This window comes from Delphinapterus leucas, chromosome 6, assembly GCF_059928025.1.
Source record: "Delphinapterus leucas isolate spDelLeu-1000000601 "Yukka" chromosome 6, BTC_Dleu_Yukka2, whole genome shotgun sequence".
In the NCBI taxonomy this organism is placed as follows: Eukaryota; Metazoa; Chordata; class Mammalia; order Artiodactyla; family Monodontidae; genus Delphinapterus; species Delphinapterus leucas.
Window position 1 is genome coordinate 38,897,238 of NC_143134.1, and position 22,611 is coordinate 38,919,848.

Here is a 22,611-nt window from a genome sequence, read left to right on the forward strand (position 1 = left end):
GGTGAGGGGAAGGCAAGGGCTGACTGAAGAGCTGGCACATCAGAAAGGCAAGGGGTTATTTTTATTTATATATATATATTTAAAGATTTTTTTGATGTGGACCATTTTTAAAGTCTTTATTGAATTCGTTACAATATTGCTTCTGTTTTACGTTTTGGTTTTTTGGCCGCTTGGCATGTGGGGATCTTAGCTCCCCAACCAGGGATCAAACCCGTACCCGCTACACTGGAAGATGAAGTCTTAACCACTGGACCACCAGGGAAGTCCCCATTTTTATTTATATATTTATTTTTTGTTGCTGCTGTTTTTAAACTTATTTGAGGTATAGTTGATTTACAATGTTGTGTTGATTTCTGCTGTACAGAAAGTGATTCATTTATACACATATATACATTCTTTTTCATATTCTTTTCCACTATGGTTTATTACAGTATATTGAATATAGCCCCCAATGCTATACAGTAGGACCTTGTTGTTTATCCATTCTATATATAATAGTTTGCATCTGCTAACCCCAAACTCCCAATCCATTTGTTCCCCACCCCCCTCCCCCTTGGCAACCACAAGTCTGTTCTCTACGTCTGTGAGTCTGTTTCTGTTTCGTAGACAAGTTCACTTGTGTCATATTTTAGATTCTGCACATAAGTGATATCATATGGTATTTGTCTTTCTTTCTGACTTACTTCACTTAGTATGGTAATCTCTAGATCCATCCATGCTGCTGGAAATGGCATTATTTCATTCTTCTTTATGGCTGAGTAGTATTTCATTGTATATATAGCGAGGGGTTATTTTTAAAAGGTAGTTAGTGTTACAAAGTACACAGCATTTGGAATCAGAGAGACCCAGTATTGACTCTCAATCCTACTCTTTACTAACTGTTACTTAGTAGCAGTTTACTTAAATTCTCTAATCCTCAATTTACTCACTTGCAAAAATGGGGATAACCTTACCTCTCTCCCCAGGTCACCCGGGGAATAACTGAATTAATATATGCAAAGCCCTTAGCGAGGGCTGGGGATACAGAAATGACTCAATAAACTTAATAAAATTTTCTAAAGTTAGCAGTAAATATTGCTAAATTCAAGGTTGGTCATCTGATGTTAGAGGCAATAGATTTCAATGGTTCATCCCCTTAATCCTATATGCCCGCAGACACAAACATGGAAGGGCGCTGGACCTGAACGGCAGTGCCTGAGGATGACCCAGCTTGCCAAATCAGTCCCTTTGCAGTGTGCTGTAGCCGCCAAGCAAAGAACCCCTGATTAAGTCCCTGCTGAATATTCTAGTACGTTATCTCAGCAGACACAGGCTCAGAACCAGCAGATACCTAAAGGAGAGACGATGACGACCAGCCACTAGAGCTAACTGCATAGTTTGAATTTTTCCAGTTGATCCCTGACTTACAGACGTGACCATACTTGCAGGAATAACTAGTTAGTCCCTTTCATCTTGATTTAAGACTCCATTGAAAAGCATTAGCTTTATTCCTGCTCTCAAGTTTGTCCTGGAGTTGGCTGTTTTTATAAAGAAAGCCATGCTGGTTTTGATAGGAAAGCCTGCCAGACACACCTTGGGGGGAGGAAGGCTTCTCAGTGTCAACCTGAATTCAAACCAGTTTTCCCAGCCCCAAGACAGACAGAGTTGCTGTGAGTTTCTTTTGCCCTTGAGCTCTGAATGGAGACTGTTAGAAGGGGAGGAACACAGAAGACCAACCTAAATCTCTGCTCCAAAGGCCGGCTTCCAGGCTCAAGTTTCAGATGACGACTTTAGTTGGTGCATTTTTCCTCTGACTAAAAATGTCCTTCCAGAAAGTATCTCTCTCTTACTCTCCTCTTCCACCCTCTCCAAGTGTTCAAGAAAATTCTTTTACGCTGACAGCATCCAAGGCAAATGTACAAGTCCCCAAGAGATTCCTTTTAAAGTAGACATGGTACGGGAGAGGGCAGTGCCCAGGCGAGCTTCGTGAGAAATCAAAGGGGGCGGTTTTTATGAGGAAAAGATACTCCACAAGTGGAAAAAGGGTGACTTCCATTTCGGTGCTATTCTGGTTCTCATGATACCACCTACTCCACGTCTGTGCAGGGAGACAAAGTGCAGAGAGAAAGCAGGAAACAAATGAACTACCACTACCTATGATAATAGATGACTCTCACAGGTGAATGAAAGAAGTCACACCCAAAAAGACTACATACAAATGTATGACTCCAGTTAAATGAAGCCAAAGATCACGCAAAACAGATCTAGGAGGATACAGATCAGAATAACGGTTACCTTTGGGAAAGAGTATTAACAGAGTGCGGAAAAAAGAGGAAAGTTTCTGGGATGGTGGGATTAACTCTATGTTAATCTGAGTGGTGCTTTCGTGAGGATAAATAGTAGAAATCTATTGAGCCATCTAGAAATATCTGTGCACTATAGTGTATATATATTTCCATTAAAAAGTTAAGAAAAAATAGATGCACATGAAACAGTACACATTTTGTGAGAATAAAATGGAATCAGTCTAGAAAAGGGGCTTTGCTGTTCATGTGCCATGAACACATGACTAGGGTTAACTGAGCTCTCTACACCTGAGGACCAATTAAATAAAAAACTTTTTAAGGACATTGTAAGAGGCAGGTAGAACTGTGGCAAATACAATTGGCTCAGTCTACTCCCATTCTCATCCACCTTCTTTCTTGCCACTTGTACAATTAAGTCTAAAAAGGTAAACACTCACTTTCTAGGTGTCCTTGAAGCTACAGAGAGTCAGAAGACATAGTCCAGGCCAATGAGACAAAAACAGATGTCTGCTGTAGTTGGGAGTGGGGCTCTGGGAAAGCTTTTGCTTTCTTTACAAAAGGCGAAATATGACTAGTACTATTCCTCTTTCCCCCAAACATGGTGGATGGAGCTGCAGCAGCCACTTTGCAATCATGAGGCAGCAAATCAACATGCTATGGAGACCCGGATGGAATGAAAGAAGGTAAACAGTCTTTGATAGTCTTTGATTCAGTCTTTGATTCAGCTGCTGGCCAGCCCAAGACTGCCTGCCTTCACACTCACTGTATGAGAAAAGTAACCCCTATTTGTTTAAGTCAACGTTGCTTTACTATTCTATTAGTTGAAGCCAGATTCATTCCTAATGGATGGAGAATTGAACCAATACTAATAGCTACCATTCCTGTTATCTCCCTGTGCCAGGTACTCTGCCAAGCTTTTTATGTATCATGTCCTTCTACCTTCACAAGAACCTGTGGGGCAGGTACTGTGATGATGCCCATTTAAAAGTGGAGGAAAGTGAGGCCTGGGGACGACCACAAAGCTAGTTAGTGGCAGAAATGAGGCTAGAACCCGGGTCCGTGGAACACCAAAGTCCTTGCTGCATTCTGGGGCTTCCCCAAGATCCAGGCCCCCATCTCGGTTTTGCCAAAAACTAAGTGGAGAACCTCAGACAACATGTTTACTCTCCCTTACGCTCAACTTCCTCACCTGTAAGGAGTGTGATGAGGCTCAGATAACATAAAAGCACTTTGTAACGTAAAAGTGTTAAGTATCTCTTCAACATTTTACTCCAGTGTTTATTTCCTTGGCTGGAATACATGGAATGTGAGAGATCAAGTTACCAAGGTCGTTTGGGCTTAAATGCCCTTGGTTTCTGTTGTACCTGGCACCAAATGTAACAACCGAGATTAGCGTGACCTTTCCCTGCCCACCTCCTTGCTTTTCCACTGCACTCACAGAAGCAATATGGACATTTAAAAAGCTGTCAGATGGCAGTGATATTTGATCCACATGATTTGATTTGGAATCAAACCTCCTGAAGAAAGAACCGATTCTGCAGGGCTATCGCCAAGGGTGGGGTCTGAGAAAACGCCTCTGAAAGGTGCTCAGGCATGTCAGCCTAGGTCTGAACACCTACTGCTCTGCCACAGCCCAGACGGGCCGTCTGCCAGCATTCTCTGTCTTGTACTCCTTGGCAGTAAAAGTGAGAGCCACGAGATAGCTTCATCTATAAACTTGCCGCTGCAGTGCTTGAGCCAGGGACGAAGCATCCCAGAAATGAGACAGAAAGGGGTTAATCAGCATTCTCACATCCCTGCTCTATCAGTGGCAGCTGCCCTGCAAGGTTTCAGGGTCCGGGAGCAGGGCCTCACTCACCCCGAAGTAACAGACGAAGTTAAATACTACCTTTGTGGAGACCCCTGGAGACCTCTGAGCTCCAAATGCACAAGTGAGATCTCCTGGGGAAGCAGCATAACACACTGGGTTAAGAATCTTGACTCTGCCACTTAAGTGCCACGTAATCTTCAGTGAGTCAGGCAACCCATAAAGGCCAGTTTTCATCTGTAAAAAGGGGACAATGATAGTGACCGTGGCACCTCATTAGGCTGTTGCAGTGTCTAAAGGTGCTTAGCCAGAGTGCCTGTTGGCATTTTGTTAGCACAATATAAAGGATGCTAATCTCATCATAATGAATACTGATTGGGGTCAGGGAGTACCAGCTAAGCCTTCCTCTGACAGGCAAAGACGTTAGAAAAACATCACCCTATAGTTACATGCGTACGATGTTATCGTTGGGGGAAGCAAGGGGAAGGGTACACAGGAACTCTATTATTTTAGCAACTACTTGCGAGTCTAAAATTATTCCAAAATAAAAAGTATTTTTTAGAAAGACATAAATGTGGCCGTACACCTTCCCTTTGCGAGACCCCCGATTTTGAGCATAAACCTTTCAGGGGCTGGTCTGTAAGCCTGCTCCTTGTTGCATCATCAACAGAAAACAAATAAAAAGAAACAACAAATTTCAGGTGTTGCTTAAAATTCTAGAAAGCTAGGTATGGGTGTATTCCTGACACCCCCCGCCCCCCAGTCTATACCACTCTGTGAAAAGATTACTAAAATTTTGGGTGAAAAATGGAGGCAGAATGATGGCAAGTACAGGAATTTTATGTCCTCCATTTGTTTTCGCAACAATTTTTCCATCTATAAAATGTGTATAATGAACACTCGCCACTGCCTTGCCTTTGGACAGTGCTACCAAAGAGAACTGGACAAAAGGCTGTGCACACCTTTAACTGAAGAAGCTGTATCGTGTCAAAGCTACTGGTGTTTGGCAAGTTGGATTATCTGTGTGCTTTTCACAATGGATTTAACAGCTACCCAGCATGAAGGTTTTTCCCATCGGGGACCATTATCCTATAGCAAACACAGCAAGATGTCACTCCAGTGCTGAAAAAGGCAATTGATAAAATGATTTAAGACAGAAAGAGACATCTCTCCAAGGAGCCACAGGAAAGTGAAGAAGGTATAATCTGTCCCCTGATGGTGAAAGGAGAAGTCAGCTGCTGACGAGGGTGACATGAAAAGACTGTAGTTAGAACTGCGGAAAACACAAAAAACTCCTCAAATTTTGCTAAGCAGGGCAGGGAAACGAACGGTGAAACTTAGAAAAGCAGGAAGTAATGAGCATTAATAAAAAAACCCAAAATAGTCCTCAGGTTTTGAACGGCCATAAATCAGAAATTCCTTTCTAAGAAATGAAATCTCCCAAAAAGAAAAAAACATGGAACACACTAATACAATAGTCTGAGCAGTATATCATCATATTCAACACACCAAGGGGTCATTTGCACATGTTTTCAAAGGAGACGAAGAAGAAAACAGAGAGCAAGGAGTGCCCCGGAGGTTTCTGATAAGGTGGGTTGTCAGAGGACATGCACGAAAGAGGAAAGGGGGGGATGCTGGAGAAAGCTCACTACAAGAGCTGGGAAGCAGGAAAATCATTGCCAGGAAGGCAGAAATTCAGAATGAGCCGGTGCTAAGGGAGAGTGCCCAGGACAACAAAAAGGGCTTCTGAAGTGATGTTTGGAGCCTAAAGAAGACCAGGTGTTAAGAGGTGACAGAACGAAGAGAACTACTTGACTCCCACTTTGCTTCAACTTTCCTGCCAAGGAGAATAATTTTCAAACTATATACATGGTAGAACAAGCACTGTTACGTGGGAACTGACGTTTCATACTTGGGAACTGATCCTTGGTACCGGTGGAGAGGGCTCCTTCATCCTTTAAAGGAGTTCTGACTCCAGGCCCAGGTGAGGGACATGCCACAGCTTGGAAAACATCCATCTGCAATATCACAGGCCTCTGGAGGCATCAAATCATGGAGACGATGGGAAGGGGGCTGATGGAGATAGACAAATGTCATTCTGATTGCAAAGGAAGAGAGAATAAGAGGAGGGGAGGCAAAATTTGTGACTAGGTATTGAACAGTTTGTGAGCACTCAGAAAATGATGGACTGCAAGGAGGGCGCATGGGATCTTGAGGGCCACTTCCAGAAATTCACTGTGGGTATCAGGCATCCTGACTTCCGGCAGCTGGCAGAATGGATGTGGTGGTTAGCATATGGTGGCTGTTTCATGGCTTTATGGAAGGTTCAAAAACAGAACCCCAAGGCTGTTGATTAATTACTTGCTATAACCAGGAGGGAGTCCTTAGGGCTGCGCCCAAGGAATGATGACTTATTGGCTTAACAGATTTGCAAATAAGTCGAGTCTGGAAGTCTAGCTGGTTGACTGACAGCATCTACAGTCAAGAAGAGCAACCACAGGCTGGAATGAGGATCCAGAATTAATAAAAACAATAGTAAGGACAAAGAGGCTTTTAAAAGTTAGTATTTACCTATGAAAAAGATTTGGTATATTAAATTGTCTGTAAACTCAACATGTAGCAAGAGGTGAATGATGTGGCTTCCAAAACAATAAACACAATAGTAGGTGGATCGACAGCAGCAATGAGATGTAACGGGAAGTCCTGCTAGGAACGGAGCAGACATCATGGAAGCTGGGCTCTGGAGCCAGACTTGCGTCCGCTTGCACCCTGGCTCTGCCACTCCCTAGCGGTAGAAAGGTGGTCAATTGCTATACGCATCTGTTTCCTCATCTATGAAATGCGGAGGAAGACGGTACTAGTACCTATCTCATAGGGCCATTTTGAGGATTAAATGAGATAAATGTACATAGAGTGCTTCGAATAATGTTTGGCGCATCGGAAGCACTCAATGAATGTAACTAAGGAGAAAAAAATGCATGGGAGTTGAAATGCTCAGACTGCCCTGGGAAGGTGTGTGATACTAGGTTTAAAAATGAAATATGGTGTATATGTGAGCGCTTTCAACTAATCCTATTAATGCTTGTCCTTTCTTTTCTGGATTATCCAGATCAAGGGAAGCGATAATAGTTACACTCTTCACAGGTGTAACCTCAAACAGAGTGCTATGTTCAGTTCAGGTGTCACATCTGGAGAAGGCCATTGTCAACAAAGAGAACAACAGGGAACCAAGCCCGAGAAGGGAACCGTTCTCCCAACCCTGTGGCCTAGTGACTAGAAAAGGAAAGACAATGGTCTTCAGACATGTGGACTGTTTGTGTGAGAACAAGGCGAATCCTGTGCAACTCTGGAGGTTAAGGGCTAAGAGGACAGGGCAGACTTTATAGGGAGGCAGCTTCCAGCCCAATCCAAGGAAGCCCATTCTAAGATAAGCCGTTCCCATGGGGAAGCTGCTGCTTGCTGAGGCAGTGAGATCTGGATGCTGGGGATACTCAGGAAGAAGCTAGGTGGCTGTCTGTCAGGGATACAGAAGGCTAGACAAAATCACTTTTAAGGCCCTTTCTGACCCTAATATTCTATGATTGAATGAGATAAGGGAGCCCAGAGTATATTTAAGCTGCAGCATTTAGAAGTAAAGCATCATTCATCCACTGCAGTGGAGTCAATAAGTTTGCTATGCAGCCTTGGGTTTGCTAAATCCACCAAGGGTGATTTTCATTAAAAAAAAAAAAAAAAAAAAAAACACCTAAATGAATTAGAGGAACCATAACTGAATTTTATTCAACCACGTATATTCAGGGATAGACTTAGCTAAAGAGTATAGAATCCAAGCAATACAAGGCTCTCATTATCTTTTCTACAGGGTTGTGTTTGAGAGGTGCATATGCAATATACCTGAACTAGTATCCTCATAAGCCAGGTTAAAAAGCGCTAAGGTGATCATAATGAAGCACAGGCTGTCAGTCTGCTCCAGACATTCAGAACACAGGAACATACAGAACCTGAAAGTTACAGGAAGCGAAAGTGGAAAGGGTAAAAATGGAAAACTTTTCTTGTAATGTGTCAAAAAAAACTCCATGACTTTATCTTGGAAAGAGGCAAATGAGACAAATGCTGACTTCATTTTACAAGGGGAGATTAGAAGCACGTTTTGAACACTAACAGCATGTGTGGTGCTGTGTGCTGAGATAATGGGAAGGATCGTCTTATCTTATGACTCAAAGAGGAGCAGATGGTCTGTGGGAGCTGGAGAAGGACTTTTCCCTCCTCGGTGGAGGATGGCACAGTGCTGGGGACTTAGAGGTGGCAGCGGGTGGAGGGCCTGCGTGAGTTTGAAGCCCAACACACACCAGGATGTAAAACAGGACGAATAGTTGGGAGAGCAGCTCTGTTCTCAGTCTTGTGGGCAACTGTGTACTATATTTAGGTCTTACATTTAACATTCATATATTAACTCTTCAACACAGTATGGTTTGTAAAAGCAAAAAACTGGAAATTACCAACATGTCCAATGGTTAACAAATGGTTAGTCAGTCATGGAGTGTTCATACCCTGGAATATTCTGGAGCAGTTAAAAAAAAAAGGACCTGCACGCATCGATAACAGAACAATAGTCAGGATTACAGGGGGTGGAAAAAACTAACACACACACTGGTGCATATACACTTGTACTTGAGGGTTGCTTTCTTGGAAGTGAATCATCTCTCTGAGGGGTTGTTATACCACAGACACTATGGAGACGTCTTCCTGGCATCCAGCACTGGAAATGGCTCCTTAAGTCTCATCCAATGCCCTGAGGACAGCAGTTGCCTGCTGCCATACTTTCTTCTTCCATCTCTCCTTGGACAATTGCTGGGCAACTCTGCTAAGGCTACAGTGATGTTATAAAACGTCCAATGATTTCTATCAATCCCTCTCTTTTTCAAACAATTGAGATATAACTTACATATCATAAAATTGACCTTTTTAAACATGTAAAATTAGGTGGTTTTTAGTATATTCACAAGGTTGTGCAACCATCCCCAGTACCTAATTCCAGAACATTTTCATCACCCCCAAAAGAAACCCTATAAGCAGTTACTTTCCATTTTCTCCTCCTCCCCCAGCCCCTGGTAACCATTAATCTACTTCTTTTCTCTATAGATTTGCCTATTCTGTATGTTTCAGATAAATGGAATCATACAACATGTTGCCTTTTGTGTCTAGCTTCTTTCAGATAGCAAAGTGTTTTCAAGATTCATCCATTTTTGTAGCACATATCAGTAGTTCAATTCCTTCTTATGGCTGATTAATATTCCATTGTATGACTATAACACATTTTATTTACCAATTCATCCCTTACTGGATGTGGGTTGTTTCCACTTTTTGGCTATTAAAGATAATGCTTCTATGAACATTCATGTACATGTTTTTGTATGGACTTATGTTTCCAGGTCTCATATATACCTAGAAGTGGAATTGCTGGTTTGTATGGTAACTCTACGTTTAACCTTCTGAGGATCTGCTGGACTGCTTTCCAAAGGAGCTGCATCATTTTACATTCCTGCCAACAGTGTATAAGGGTTCTAATTTCTCCAAATCCTCACTAACATTTGTTCTTATCTGTCTTTTTCATTATAGCTATTCTAGTAGGTATGAAGTGGTATTTCAATGAGGCTTTGATTTGCATTTCTCTGATGGCTAATAATGTCAAGCATTTTATGTACTTATTGGCCATTTGTTTATCTTCCATGGAGAAATGTCTATTTAGATCCTTTAACCATTTTTAAATTGGGTTATTTGTCTTTTCATTGTTGAGTTGTAAGTGTTCTTTATATATCCTGGATACAAGTCCCTCAGATATATGATTTGCAAATATTTTCTCCCACTCTGTGTTGTCTTTTCACTTTCTTGATAGAGTCCCTTGAAGCACAAAAGTTTGAAATTTTGATAAAGTTCAATGTATTGATATTTTTCCCTCTTTGATTTTTGACCCTTTTTAGGTGTCATATCTAAGAAGCTGTTACCTAAACCAAGTTCATGAAGACTTATAGCTATGGCTTTTTTCCTAACAGTTTTATAGTTTTAGCTCTTACATTTAGGTCTTTGATCTATGTTGAGTCAATTTTTTTATGTGGTATGAAGCAGAGGGTCTAACTTCATTCTTCTGCATGTGGATATCCAGTTGTCCCATGAACATTTGTAGAAAAGGATATTCTTTCTCCCATTGAATAGTTCTGGCACCCTTGTCAAAAACCAATTGACCATAAATGAAAGGGTTTGTTTTTAGACTCTCAGTTTTATTCCATTGATCTATATGTCTGTCCTTATGCCAGTACCACGTTGTCCTGAGTACAGTAGCTTTGTAGTAAGTATTCAAACTGAGAAGTATGAGTGCGCCACCTTTGTTCTTCTTCTTCAAGATTGTTTTGACTATTCTGGGTCCCTTGAATTTCCATGTGAATCTTAGGATCAGCTTGTCCATTTCTGCAAAAAAGAACAAGGCCACTGAAATTGTAACAGGGATTATACTTGATCTGTAGATCAGTGTAGGGAGGATTGCATCTTAAGGACCCTAAGTCTTCCAATTCGTGAACACAAGATGCTTTTCCAATTATTTAGTTCTTCTTTAATTTCTTTCAACAGTGTTTTGTAGTTTCCAGTATACATTTTGCACTTCTTTTGTTAAATGTATTCCTAAGTATTTTATCAGTTTTGATGTTATTATAAATGAATTTATTTTTTAATCTCCTTTTCAGATTATTTATAGCTAGTGTATAGAAACACAACTGTCTTGATGAATAAAGAAGGTGTGGTACACACAATGGAACATTACTCAGCCATAACAAAGAATGAATTAATGCCATTTGCAGCAACATGGATGGACCTAGAGATTATCATACTAAGTGAAGTAAGTCAGATAAAGACAAACATCATATGATATTATTTATATGTGGAATCTTAAAAATAGTACAAATGAACTTATTTACAGAACAGAAAGAGACTCACAGACACAGAATACAAACTTATGGTTACCAAAGGGGAAGTTGGGGAGAGAGATAAATTGGGAATTCAGGATTAACAGATACACACTACCATATATAAAATAGACAAACAACAGGATTTATTGTATAGCACAGGGAACTATATTCAATATCTTGTAATTAACCAAAATGGCAGACAATAGAAAAAAAGAATATAGATGTATATATATATATGTGTGTGTGTGTGTGTGTGTGTATAACTGAATCACTTTGCTGTACACCTGAAACTAACACAATATTCAATTAAAAAAAAGAAGCACAACTGTCTTTTGTATGTTGCTCTTGTATCTTGCAATCTTACTGAACTTGTTTATTAGTTTTAACAGTGTTTGGGGGAGGATTCCTTCCTTCGGATTTTCTATATATAAGATTATGTCATCTGCAAAAAGATAGTTTTACTTCTTCCTTTCCAACGTGGATGTCTTTTATTTCACTTTCTTGCCTAATTGCCTTGGCTAGACCCTCCAGTACAATGTTTAACAGAAATACAATTCCTCTTTTTTATCCCTTCTCTCCTCAACCACTGACTTGAAAGGGGGAGGAGTCCCTATAAAACTGGATTTTAATATGTAGCAAGAAGTTTTTCTTACTACATATTAAAGACATTATGTGTCTTTGAAGCAGGTTCAGTCAAATAGTTGCACAATTTTTGTCAGCTGTTCTTGGTCAAAACTATTGGCCAAAACACAATAGTTTTGGGGAGCATGGGGGAGACCTACAGGGAGTAAGCAAATAATTTGTAGAACAGAGTCAATTTAGGATTACATGAGAAAGTACTCACTGGTTGAGAGTTTTTCTGAATGGGAAGCTAACACTCATTAGCCAAGAATGTAATATACATAGTGCTAGGATTGGCTGAGGGCATGAGATATCCTCCAAGGATGAGCAAACTAGGAGTGAACTATTATAGGTTGGTTTATGGAGATGAATTATCTTTTAAGAAAATATTTCATGGGCAAATACTGTTATAATGAATCAGTGCCCCACAGGGCAGCAATACAGAAAAATTATGCACATATACTTATAAAATTTATTTTCTGAAGGATTCACAAGAAAATGCTGGCAGTGATTACCTTAGGGTGAGGACTACGGTGGTGGGGATGGAATTTTATACTTTTCTAAACTGAAATTTCCCACGATATACTTGTATTTTTAAAAAAATGGCTAACTAAATAGTGATTATGAACAACTTTATTCCTTCTTTATGCTTTTCTATATTAAAAAAACTCTACCAAGTGTTATTGCAAAAAATGAAACACCATGTACAGTAAGTATGTTATTAGGGGCCTATAAAAGAGAATTCTACCCCTCCCTTAGAAATACCTGAGTGATGAGTAACCAGAGAATGGTCTAGAAAAATGAATAAGGAAGGGTTATTTGAGTTCAACTATTCAGGACATGTCTGTCATCTTTGCTGGGTAAAAGAAGTGAGAGCTGAGGGTGTCCCTCCAACAGGAAACAGGAACTGAGTGGGCAGCTCAAGGGGGTGGAGCTGGCCTTTGAGACAGGAAAGGACAGAGTCTGTTTCTGGCTGGCTGAGAGCCCTCAAGTTTTTCAGAAAATGCTGGCACAGGTACAGAAGCCTCCAGTCACAAAAGGGTAGAAACAGACTACACAGCCTAGCATGTGTGGTTCAAATTAAAAAAGCAAAACAAACAAACAAACAGCAAAAAAGAATGGACAGGGAGAATGGGGTGGAGGGGACCCCAAGCCTGAGTGATGGAGGGTAGAGGGCAGAAGTTCCAGGATACAGAGGTAGAGATTTAGGAAACTCACAGGCCAGTGCCAGTGGTCCGAACTCAGGTTAGAACTCTTGAAGGCCATAGAGGCAAGAACGTTTTTCTTCTCAGGGCGGTAGTCAGATTCTGTATAGGGGCCAGGGAAGCGGAGCCAGAGGGGACACCAGGGTGGCCCTTATGTAGAGATTAGACCAGAAGTAGGTTCCAGGAAGGTATGAGGATCCCATTAGTCTTAGAAGGATTGCCAAGTTAATTCTTCCCTCAAGCTATTCATTTGAGCATCTTTGTTTAACATTCAGATTTTTTTTGCCGGGGGGTGGGGGGGGGGTGGGGGGGGTGGGGGGGGAATGGTTTGCTTTTAACCCTATCCTTTTCATTTGTAACCAGGCATTCTCTTGCACTTTAAAAAAATATATTCTCTTAACTTCTTAGCAAAATTAACTTTTTGAACATTCCAGCCAATTGTAAGTTTGTGAGGAGGAAAAGCAGGTGTTTCCAGGCTCTGGTTGTTAAAGAGAGACGAGCAGGATGCCTCTGTGGTTGCCATCCGGAGGGTGGCAGCAGTGAAAGAAGAGACAGAAACCAGAATGAACCAGGAGGCAGAGTGAGGCTGTCTGTGGGGGCCGTGTCCTGTGCCTCTGTCACTTGTTGGGCAAACTTTTATCAGGTGCCGGAGGGTCTAGATGACAGTATCTAACATGTGCTGAGTATTTACTATAGGTTGAACCACAGGAAATTGCCGATAATCACTTATTTTAGATCCATCAGAATGGCAATTTCCTGTGATTCAACCTAACACATGTGTTCTAAATGATTTGCACGTACTCGTGGCATCTATTCCTCACACTCACCTATAAAGTGGAAACTGTCGTGTTATTATTCCCATTCCATCCGAGGAGTCTAAAGCTCAGTATGGTCGTGTAACTCTCAAAGTCACGTAGCAAGTAGTGGAGTCAGCACTGAACTCAAATCCAGGCAGTTTGTCTTCCAGGCTTGCTTCACCCTATACTACTTTCCCTGCATTGAGAACTGAACACTGACAAGCCCTGGAGAGAGTTCAGTTCTGCATCCTCAATTGATGTTTCTCTAAAATGAGGCAGAACAGACCAGGTCTTGGCCAAGAAGGCACTGGGACTGTTGCCCTTCACTCTGTTCAAAGTCATAACGAACTTCACAAAGCTCACATATTCAACCAGTTCCTTTATTGGGTCGATCCTTATCTGCGATCAGGGATAGCTTCACATCATATTATTAGAAGACTTCTTGAAGCTGTATTGACATTTCAATCAGTTTTGAATAACTCCAAAGTGACTCATTCAAAGCCTTATTAGGCCATCCAAGAAGAGGATTCCAAGTTCTTCTAATCTCAGGTCTGGGTTCCTGAAACAGCCATCTAATTCTATCTGGCCTCTCCACTTTGTCTATCTGATCATGTGTTATCCCGAAGGCTGGGTAATCTTCCCAGAACTCCGTTTGCATTACATCATTCTTGGAACTGAAAATAGCTCCCCACCGCCTGGATGGTCACACGCAAACTCTTGAATTTGGCATCTAAGGAACTCCATTACTTAGCCTGGTCCACCTTCAGTCTCATAGGTTCTTAACGGCTCTCCTCTTCAGTAAACCCATTCTCACTTAATGGACATTTCCACAGTCGATTCACTGTTTATGCCTGCCAGGCTTTGCTCATTGAGTTCCCCTCTCTTCACTGCTTTACCAGCCTCAGTGAAATTCTTTCTCACCATCCCAGCTCAAGCCTCACATCTTCCCAATGGCCCTTTCTAACTAAGCTTACCAATATTCAACTCTCAGCTCTTTGAATTCTGAGGGTGCAGCCTAGAATTTGTCTATCTATTGTCTTGTGACCAATATTTCGACTCTCTGAATAATATACAAAGAAACTCAGGGACAGAGATCATGTTGTCTACAGCATTCACTTCTTCAATATTTATCAAGCACCCACTCAGTGCCAAGCACTGTGGTATACAGAAGCAAAGAAGACATAGTCCCTAGGTTCAAAAGGTTGATGGGTCAGGAGAGAGATGTGTCAAGCTGGGCAATGTGAAAACGCTGTTTTTATAGGTTAAAAATAGTCAAATATTGGGAATTTAACAAGGCTCATTCTAAATATATTTATAAAATAATGTAGTAAGGTCATGGGTGGAGATACAAGCAGAGCATTTAGTGGGTAGAGAGGAGGGTCACCAGCTTATCCTGTCAGGGTAGGTCCTGAGACTTATGGAAGGCAGTTGTACCTGTGCTGAGTCAGAATGATCTGGAGTCATGCAACAAAGGAAGGATATTCTAAATAGAGACAATATGAAAAAAAGGCAAGGAGATAAGAAAGAACAGGCAGACAGTAGATGTTATGGGCTGAATTACATCTCTCCAAAATTTTTATGTTGAAGCCCTAACCCCCAGTACCTCAGGATGTGACTGCATTTGGAGATAAGGCCTTTAAGAAGGAGTTAAGCTAAAATGAAGCCATTAGGTTGGACCTTTATCCAATCTGGTTGGTGTCTTTATAAGGAGAGATTAGGACATACAAAGAGACAGCAGGAGTGCAGACACACAGAGAAAAGACCAAGTGAGGACACAAAGAGAAGGCAGCCATCTGCAAGCCAAGGAGAAACACCTCAGAAGATACCTTGATCTTGGACCTCTAGCCTCTATAACTGCAAGAAAATTTATTTCTGCTGTTTAAGCCACATACCAGTCTGTAGAATTTTGTTATGGCAGCCCTGGCAAACTAATACAGTAGGGTTCTATGAACTATTTGGGGTGGCTAGAGAGTGAAGCAAAGAATGGTAAGAGAAGAGACCAGAAGAATGGGAGTGATGGTGTGCCGGGCTTTGCCTGCTGTGGAAGTTTTTCCTGGAGACAAGGGGAAACTTTTGAAGAGTTTTAAGCAAGGAGGTGGCGGAATCATAATGGGTTTTAAGTAGAGCTCCTCAGTGGCAGTGAGGAAGATGGATTTGATGGGGTTAGACTACAGGTAGAAGAAACAAGCCAGAGGATGTTAGATTGGTGCAAGCAAGCCATTAAGCTCTAAACAAAGAGAGACAGTGGTATTAGGGGTGGTGAAGCGTCGAATTGGGAAAGACTTATGAGGTAAGTTCATAGTGAAGGCTTAAACCCTCCCAGGGAGAGGGAGGAATTGGACAAGTTTCCCAGGTTTCTACCTTGGATGAGTATGTGAACTTGTGCTACCAGGGATGAGTTCAGTGCTATTGGAGGTGAGCAGATGGGAGTGGGAGAGGGGATTACCACTGTGAGATGTAGGGCAACCAGGAAGAGATGATGTCAAATGGAGAAAGTTTCCCTAGACTTGTGACCCCAGTTCACGTCCAAAGTCATGAGAGCTTCATCCTCCCTTGGTGTACAGCTCCTCCTTCCCTTCTCCCTCGTGGGCAGAGGGTTCCAAAACTCACTTATATATGTAGCTCTATGATCTGCATCAAGGCACATTCATTTCTAGCTCTGTTTCTGGAACCAGAAAATTGTCTTTAGCTGTACTGAGACTAACAAGTTGGCACTCAGGCATCTGAGAGGTCAGGGTAGACGTGGATGCTGATGTGCTTACAGAATCAAAGGGAGAATAGGCTGGTGGCCTCCGCTTTCCCTGTGGGACAGGAGGCAAGAGAAGGAAGAGAGCATGGGGAAGGTCTGGAATAAATACCATAGGCAAGGAGAAGGGAGCTGCCCAAGGAGGAGCGAAAGGATTTATTTATGCCTGCAGGGCCAGTGGAGACTGAAGAAGAATTCTGGGGAGTGTTCAGGCCCAGCAGTGAAGCTCTGGGCTGGAGCTTTTCCATGAGGCAGGCTTGTGCGGCTGAGAATGGACACGTTCCCGCATGTGGGTGGGAAAGATTGCTATGTTCTTCAAGGACTAGAAATAAAAATTTTGAAAAAAAACTTTAAAGGTGAAAACTTCATGAATACTAGAGAAGGTTTACACATAGGCTTTTAATGGAAAAAAGTCTCACCGGTTAAATGGAATACACAGTGCTTAGGCATCATGCAAACTCACAGAACTTGTGGCATGCACATTTGATTTTGGCTGTAGATAGAGTTACATACTTGGGGGGGGGGTGTTCCCTATTATTATTATGGGATGTCTTTGGAACCAGGTGGGTGAGGGATTCATGAGGAAGATGGGAAAAGAGTCTGCATTTCTCTAGAATTGTATCAACTGTGGAGGCAGCAGCTAGAAAGAGCCACGTCAGACTCCGGGCTTGTCAGCGCCTACTCAACGTGATATATTTTAACGTTTTTCTCAGCACGAGCTTGACTTTAACAATGAATCCAGAAAAAGGGGGAAGTGATAATAAATCACAAACTATAAAAACCAACAGAGATTTCTTCTGACCCCGCCGCCGTAGCTCTTCCATCCCGCCGGCCTGTCATGATACACTAACTGAAAACACTTAGAGGGAAGATGCTGATGCAGCTATACCCTAGAGGCCAAAGGCACGGGAGCCTTTCAGAAACCCCCTGGCATCTTCCTTGTCAAGAGTCATGGCTGCTGCACTGGACAAGAGTGGGGGGATTGGGGGAACGAATAGGGGAGAGCGAAGTGGTGGCAGCCAGGCGGGGCAGAGTGGAAGAGCGGTCACATCAGGCTTTGAATGGCAAACGGTTCTGCCCAGGCCTGGTGGAGGGAGAGGTGAGGGAAAGTCTGGAGAGAGCCACTGGGGTCTCATCTACGGGAAAGGCATTTTAATAATTAACAAATGGGAAAAGGCATGGAGCCAGTAATGTGACCCTAGCATTTTGAAACTATGCCTCGGGAGCCTGCAGCCACATTACAGGCTCCCCAGCCAGGGAAGGCTGAGAAACCTCGGAAAACACAAGGAACTGTTTTAACCAAATGAAACTTACAAGCAGGTCAATTTAAGACACATTTGATGAGAGCCATGATTCAACACTGGATATATGGGAGGCACAAATGGAAAACAGTTCTTATAAATTACTGAAATTAGCAAGTCAGAGACAAACATCATTTTAATTTTTCTCTTCTCACTTTATCAATACCCCTCCAATAGCTGTCATCAACACAATATTGAGTTTTCCTGTTTCCCTATATTGACTGAAATAATCAGACACACACTCTCATGTGTAAAAAGACAAAGATACTTTGCCCAAGGATACTTTTTTCAACCCGACCTTCATGTCCTTCCACAGTTCAAGATACCTGGAGTATTTTTTTCTTTTAATGCAACTAAATGCTGTATCAAGTTCTTTGGAGGCAGGGAGGTGGTGTAAGGAAAAGAGGATTGTTTCCATCCCCACTCTGCTCTTTATTGGCTGTATGATGTTGGACACCTTAACTGGTCTTTCGAAGCCATGAGTCATCTAAGTGAAGATGTTAAACAGCCAGCAGGAGAGGTGGGGAAGGACCAGCAGTGAGGTAGAAGGAAACCAAGGAGAGTGTGACACAGAAGCCAAGGGAAGAAAGTGTGTTTAGAAAGAGGGAGTGGTCAACCACGTTGCAAGTTGCTGCAAAGGTGGGTAGGAGAAGTTTCCATTCCTCTGGCAACGTGAAACCAAGACTTCTAAATTGTTCTTGGTCCCTCATTTGAAGACCATGGGGTATCTTAAAAGCAAGAAAGAAAAAAGATAGCATCTTTGACTACTGTATTGTTTTAAGAGACTTCTTTCCCAAGGTCTTATTTGTATACTAAAACAAAAATCGGAGAACAAATTTTTACAACTCTGGTTCTTCCTTTCACTGTCAGTCATTTCTAGGTTCTCTGAGCCCATTTAAGGGAGAATTCTAAGGGATGGGAATAAACTAAACCTAGACTATATAATTTGGGGCAGGTTCAGAAACATTTCCTCTTCATTGTAAGTGCATCTGATAACAATATTTTCCATACTGATGTGCAACAAATCTTTCAAATGCACTCATTTCATGGTTAGCCTAAATTTAGGCAAACACAATTTCTGAATACTAAGAAAAAGAAAAACAAATGCCATAATAAGCCTTTTAGCACAAGCTCTAAAAATAGCGTATTCCTTCTCCCGGCTCCACACACAAAGGAAAAGCTCTTGGACATCAGAAGCTCCACGAACCCCAGAGACAAGGCTCTCCACTCATGTGCACTGACTTCCCAGGGTCCATCTGACTGCTTATAAGTTGGGAACACGTTTCACCAACTGTTGTTAATTATAGTGTCCTTACCCGAACCGACGGTCTATGGTCATAGAGAACTGGGGGCATCAAAGGGACTTAGAGACTTGGAGAGTGGGGAAACTGAGTCTTGAGAGCCGGCAGGATCGGCCCAGTTATACAGCTCACACATAAGCTTGTTCCTGCATCAGCCACCTTAAAACAAACCTCCCTGACCCTCATTTCCCTCCCCTCCCAGCACAACTTCTCTCACAAAGTCCACACTAAACGTCTCTGCTTCCAGATCTCCCATTCACTCCTCTACCCACTTCAGTCAGGCTCCCTTCTCCACAGCTCATGAATTAATGCCTGCACGTCAAGGTCACCAATACCTTTCATGCGGTCCGCCCGAAGGTCACTTCTCTCCCCCCCTTTTACACACCCCTCAGCAGCATCCGGCATTTCCTTTCCTGACTCCCATGACTCCCGGCACCGGGGTTTTCTCCGCACTGATTTCCCCAGCTCCTCCACGGGCCCCTCATCTTCCTCTCAACCTCTTCTCTCACTTTCCTCTCTAGCTGGTCACTTCAACGTGCTCAGAATTTTAAGTATCCATAGGCTGAATGTTCCAGTCTCTCCAATGAGCTCCTAACTTGTAAACCTCACTGAGTTTTCAATATTGAATATCTATTTGGCATGTCAAACTTGACACATGCAAAACTGAAATCTTTATTCTTCCCTCCAAAGCCTGCCCCTCCCAAAGTCTTTACCGTCTCCCCAAATGGCATCACCACCTGTCTACTCAGCCGCTCTGGTCAAAAGCCTCGAAGTCATTCTGGACACTTTCAATTTCCTTTTCTCCACATTCAACAGACCAAAGATCTGCCAGTGCCACTGCCAACGCATGTCTTAAATAGGTCTGCTTCTTGTGTCCGCCCTGCCACAACCAGGACCTCTAATGTGGACTACTACAACCTTCTAACCCTTCTCCTGGCTTTCTGTCTGCTGCCTGCAAGCACAAGACAGATAAGGAACCCTTCCGTGCTGAAGGCCCTGGGGCAGCTTCCATCGCGCTCAGGGTAAGGCTGGATGATCTAGCTCCTGCCTGCCTCTCCCCGCCCTTCTAACCACACTGCCTTCCTTTCTGCCCCTCGAGCACCAGCATGGCAAGCCCTTTCCCGCCTCAGGCCTTGATGCTCTTCAGAGGGGCATTCCCCAGCCTCTTTACTGTAAATCTCGGCGTTCCCTTCACAGAACTTCTCACCACCTGTAACTAGCTGTGCCTACAAGAGAGTCCCTGCTACGTGAAAGTTCCATGAGAGCAGGGACCCTGTCCACGTTGGCGGTGGGTGTAGCCATCCCACTGGCTGAGTGAACGGATGCTTGCACAGTGGCGCTGGGTGGGGAAGACAGGGCTCCCGGCTCCGGCTTTCCTAAACAATGGATGAGTCAGCAGACGCCAGCGGTTAGCGTGCGAGAGAGGACTTCTCCGTGGGAAGCTGCCGTGCCGCACAAAGGACTGGCGAGCCTCGCTGGGGTCAGGCTGGGCTCGGCATTCCCCTCAGACTTTGGCCTCAGTGGGCAGTCCTACGGAGAGGGGTGTTTATTTAAAAACAAACAACAACAGGACGGGTCCAGGCAGGCTTCTACCCAGGCGGTAGACTGGCCTTCAGAGCTGCCATCTAAAATGAGGGGTGATTCCCGGATGGCTGCCTTCCCACCTGTCTGATGGCAGATTCCAAAGGCTTGGCTCCAGTCAAGAGGGGACAGGATGAAAGCATCTGTTGCCATAGCAATCACAGTGCTCCTGGGGCCGAGGCTCAAGCTTTCAGATAAACAACTATTTACGGAAGTGGAGAAAAAACAAGCAAACAGAGAGGGACAAAAAAAATGGGAAAATGGCAAGAAGTAATCCTACCAGTGCTGCAAGAAACGCTCTGAAAATACAACACAGGAGCTGAGAGTAGAATCCTCCCACCAGCACAGGAGTGGCCTCCTGCCGGGACACATCCGGAACAAAAGGCCCCATTGACACAAACATCTGTTACTACTAAACACTTAGGAATCAATATTTTCTTAAAGGTTTTTTTTTTTCCTTTTGGCTTTAAAGAGTTACTGTCTGCCAGGCCACCAGACCCTAACCTTCTCCAAGTCCACAGCCACCACATAAAGTAACTATTAGAACTTCAAATGAAGAATTTGGTCCCGGAAATGGCCTTGTGCTAGTTTTTTCCTGAACAGAGACACCAGGAAAATGTCAGAAGGCAAATCCAAACCCACACCCTGAAAGACTTAAAACATAACAATCACATCCCTGGGAAGATGAGTAATCTAGCCCAATTTAATTTAAAAAGGAAACACAGCAGATTTAAGAGATGGCCTGGACGTGCCTTGCAGGAAAGGAGGAGCGTGATGGGGAGGACCGGAAGGTAACGGGATCACGTAGTGCTTTACCTCAACACCTGCATATCCTCCGGGGAGTTCCGCACCTCGTCCTGGAGGCGACGCCAGCGCAGGCAAGCCCTCAGCTCCCGCTGCTCCTGGGCCTCGTGGGGGGCCAGCTGCTTGGAGCACAGACACACAAACACAAATGCTCAGGACACAGTCACTGTCGTCTTCCCGCGGAGTCGGAGCCACCACTGGAGCAGCTGGCTTTGTTTCAGGGGGGATGGCACAGACAGTCCCCGCCGCACCTTGCGCTCCATCAGAAAGGGCCTCTTAGGTCCTCAAACAAAGAACCAGCCCTCACTCCTGCGCTGCCTGTTTGGGAGGTGCCTCCTGGCCCCGGAACCTCCCCCTGCCCCCTCACCTCCACCCCTGGCCTGGAAAGAGCAGACCTCCCTAGGGAGCCATTTCCACTCTGATCCCATCCAGCCTTTTCCTGCTTTGTCTTCTTGCACAGGGTGGGAAAGGTCCCCTCCATTTACCTCCTACTTTTTCCAGCCCTCAGTTTTGTTAAGGGCTGTTTACAGTGCAGCCAGCTAATGCAACCCAGATGATTCTGTTTGCATATAACCAGAAAGAGTGCACTGCCTGGACTCACTCTTGGGGAGGGGAAGGCCATCACACCCTGCCCTACTGGTCAGAATTGGCTCCTGTCACTCGATGTGCTCACAAGGCCCCATGGCTGTAACCCCACAAGGGAGGGCAGCAGAGCATCCACTGTGGAGGGAACTGTCAGTGTCTACAGGCATTTCTGGGAATTAAAGGTCCCTAATAGTTCCCTCAACAGATACTTACTGATTCTCTGCTAGGCCCTGAGGACATAATGGACACAGCTCTGAACGTGAGGAGTCCAGGGAGACAGATAAGCACAGTAACCATCAGAATTCAGTGATGGCAGAGGTTAAGGAAGAACCCAGATGCCACCTGGCCAACCAGGGTGGTCAGAAGGCTTTCCTGAAGAGGTGTTCCCCAGGGAAAGCAGGAGCCAGCCAGGGGAGGAGGAATTTCAGGAAGCTGGAAAGCATGTACAAAGCTCGTGGGGCCTGGCAAGAGTGTGAAATGTTTTAAAAATGGTGAGGGTTAGGGTCAGGCAGGGAGCAGGCTGCCAGCCAGGGAGGGACAGAGGTGCCAAGTAGCTGGCAGAGGCCAGGTGATCAAGACACTCTGTGTGTCCTGTTGTCGTGGACTGAGTTGTGTTGTC

General features: G+C 43.6%; 1 protein-coding gene across 10 annotated transcripts in view; it reads right to left on the reverse strand.

Moving 5' to 3' along the window:
* Positions 1–22,611, reverse strand: part of AOPEP (aminopeptidase O (putative)) — a 390,564-nt gene that overhangs the window by 157,963 nt on the left and 209,990 nt on the right. For all 10 annotated transcript variants that reach the window (XR_016393524.1, XR_016393525.1, XM_089913028.1 and 7 more), the window contains exon 7: positions 21,420–21,526. Coding sequence is in view for 8 of the 10 variants with exons in the window: in XM_089913028.1 (XP_089769154.1) it covers positions 21,420–21,526 (107 nt within the window). In the remaining 2 variants the exon portion in view is untranslated. The remainder of the gene's footprint in view (positions 1–21,419; positions 21,527–22,611) is intronic.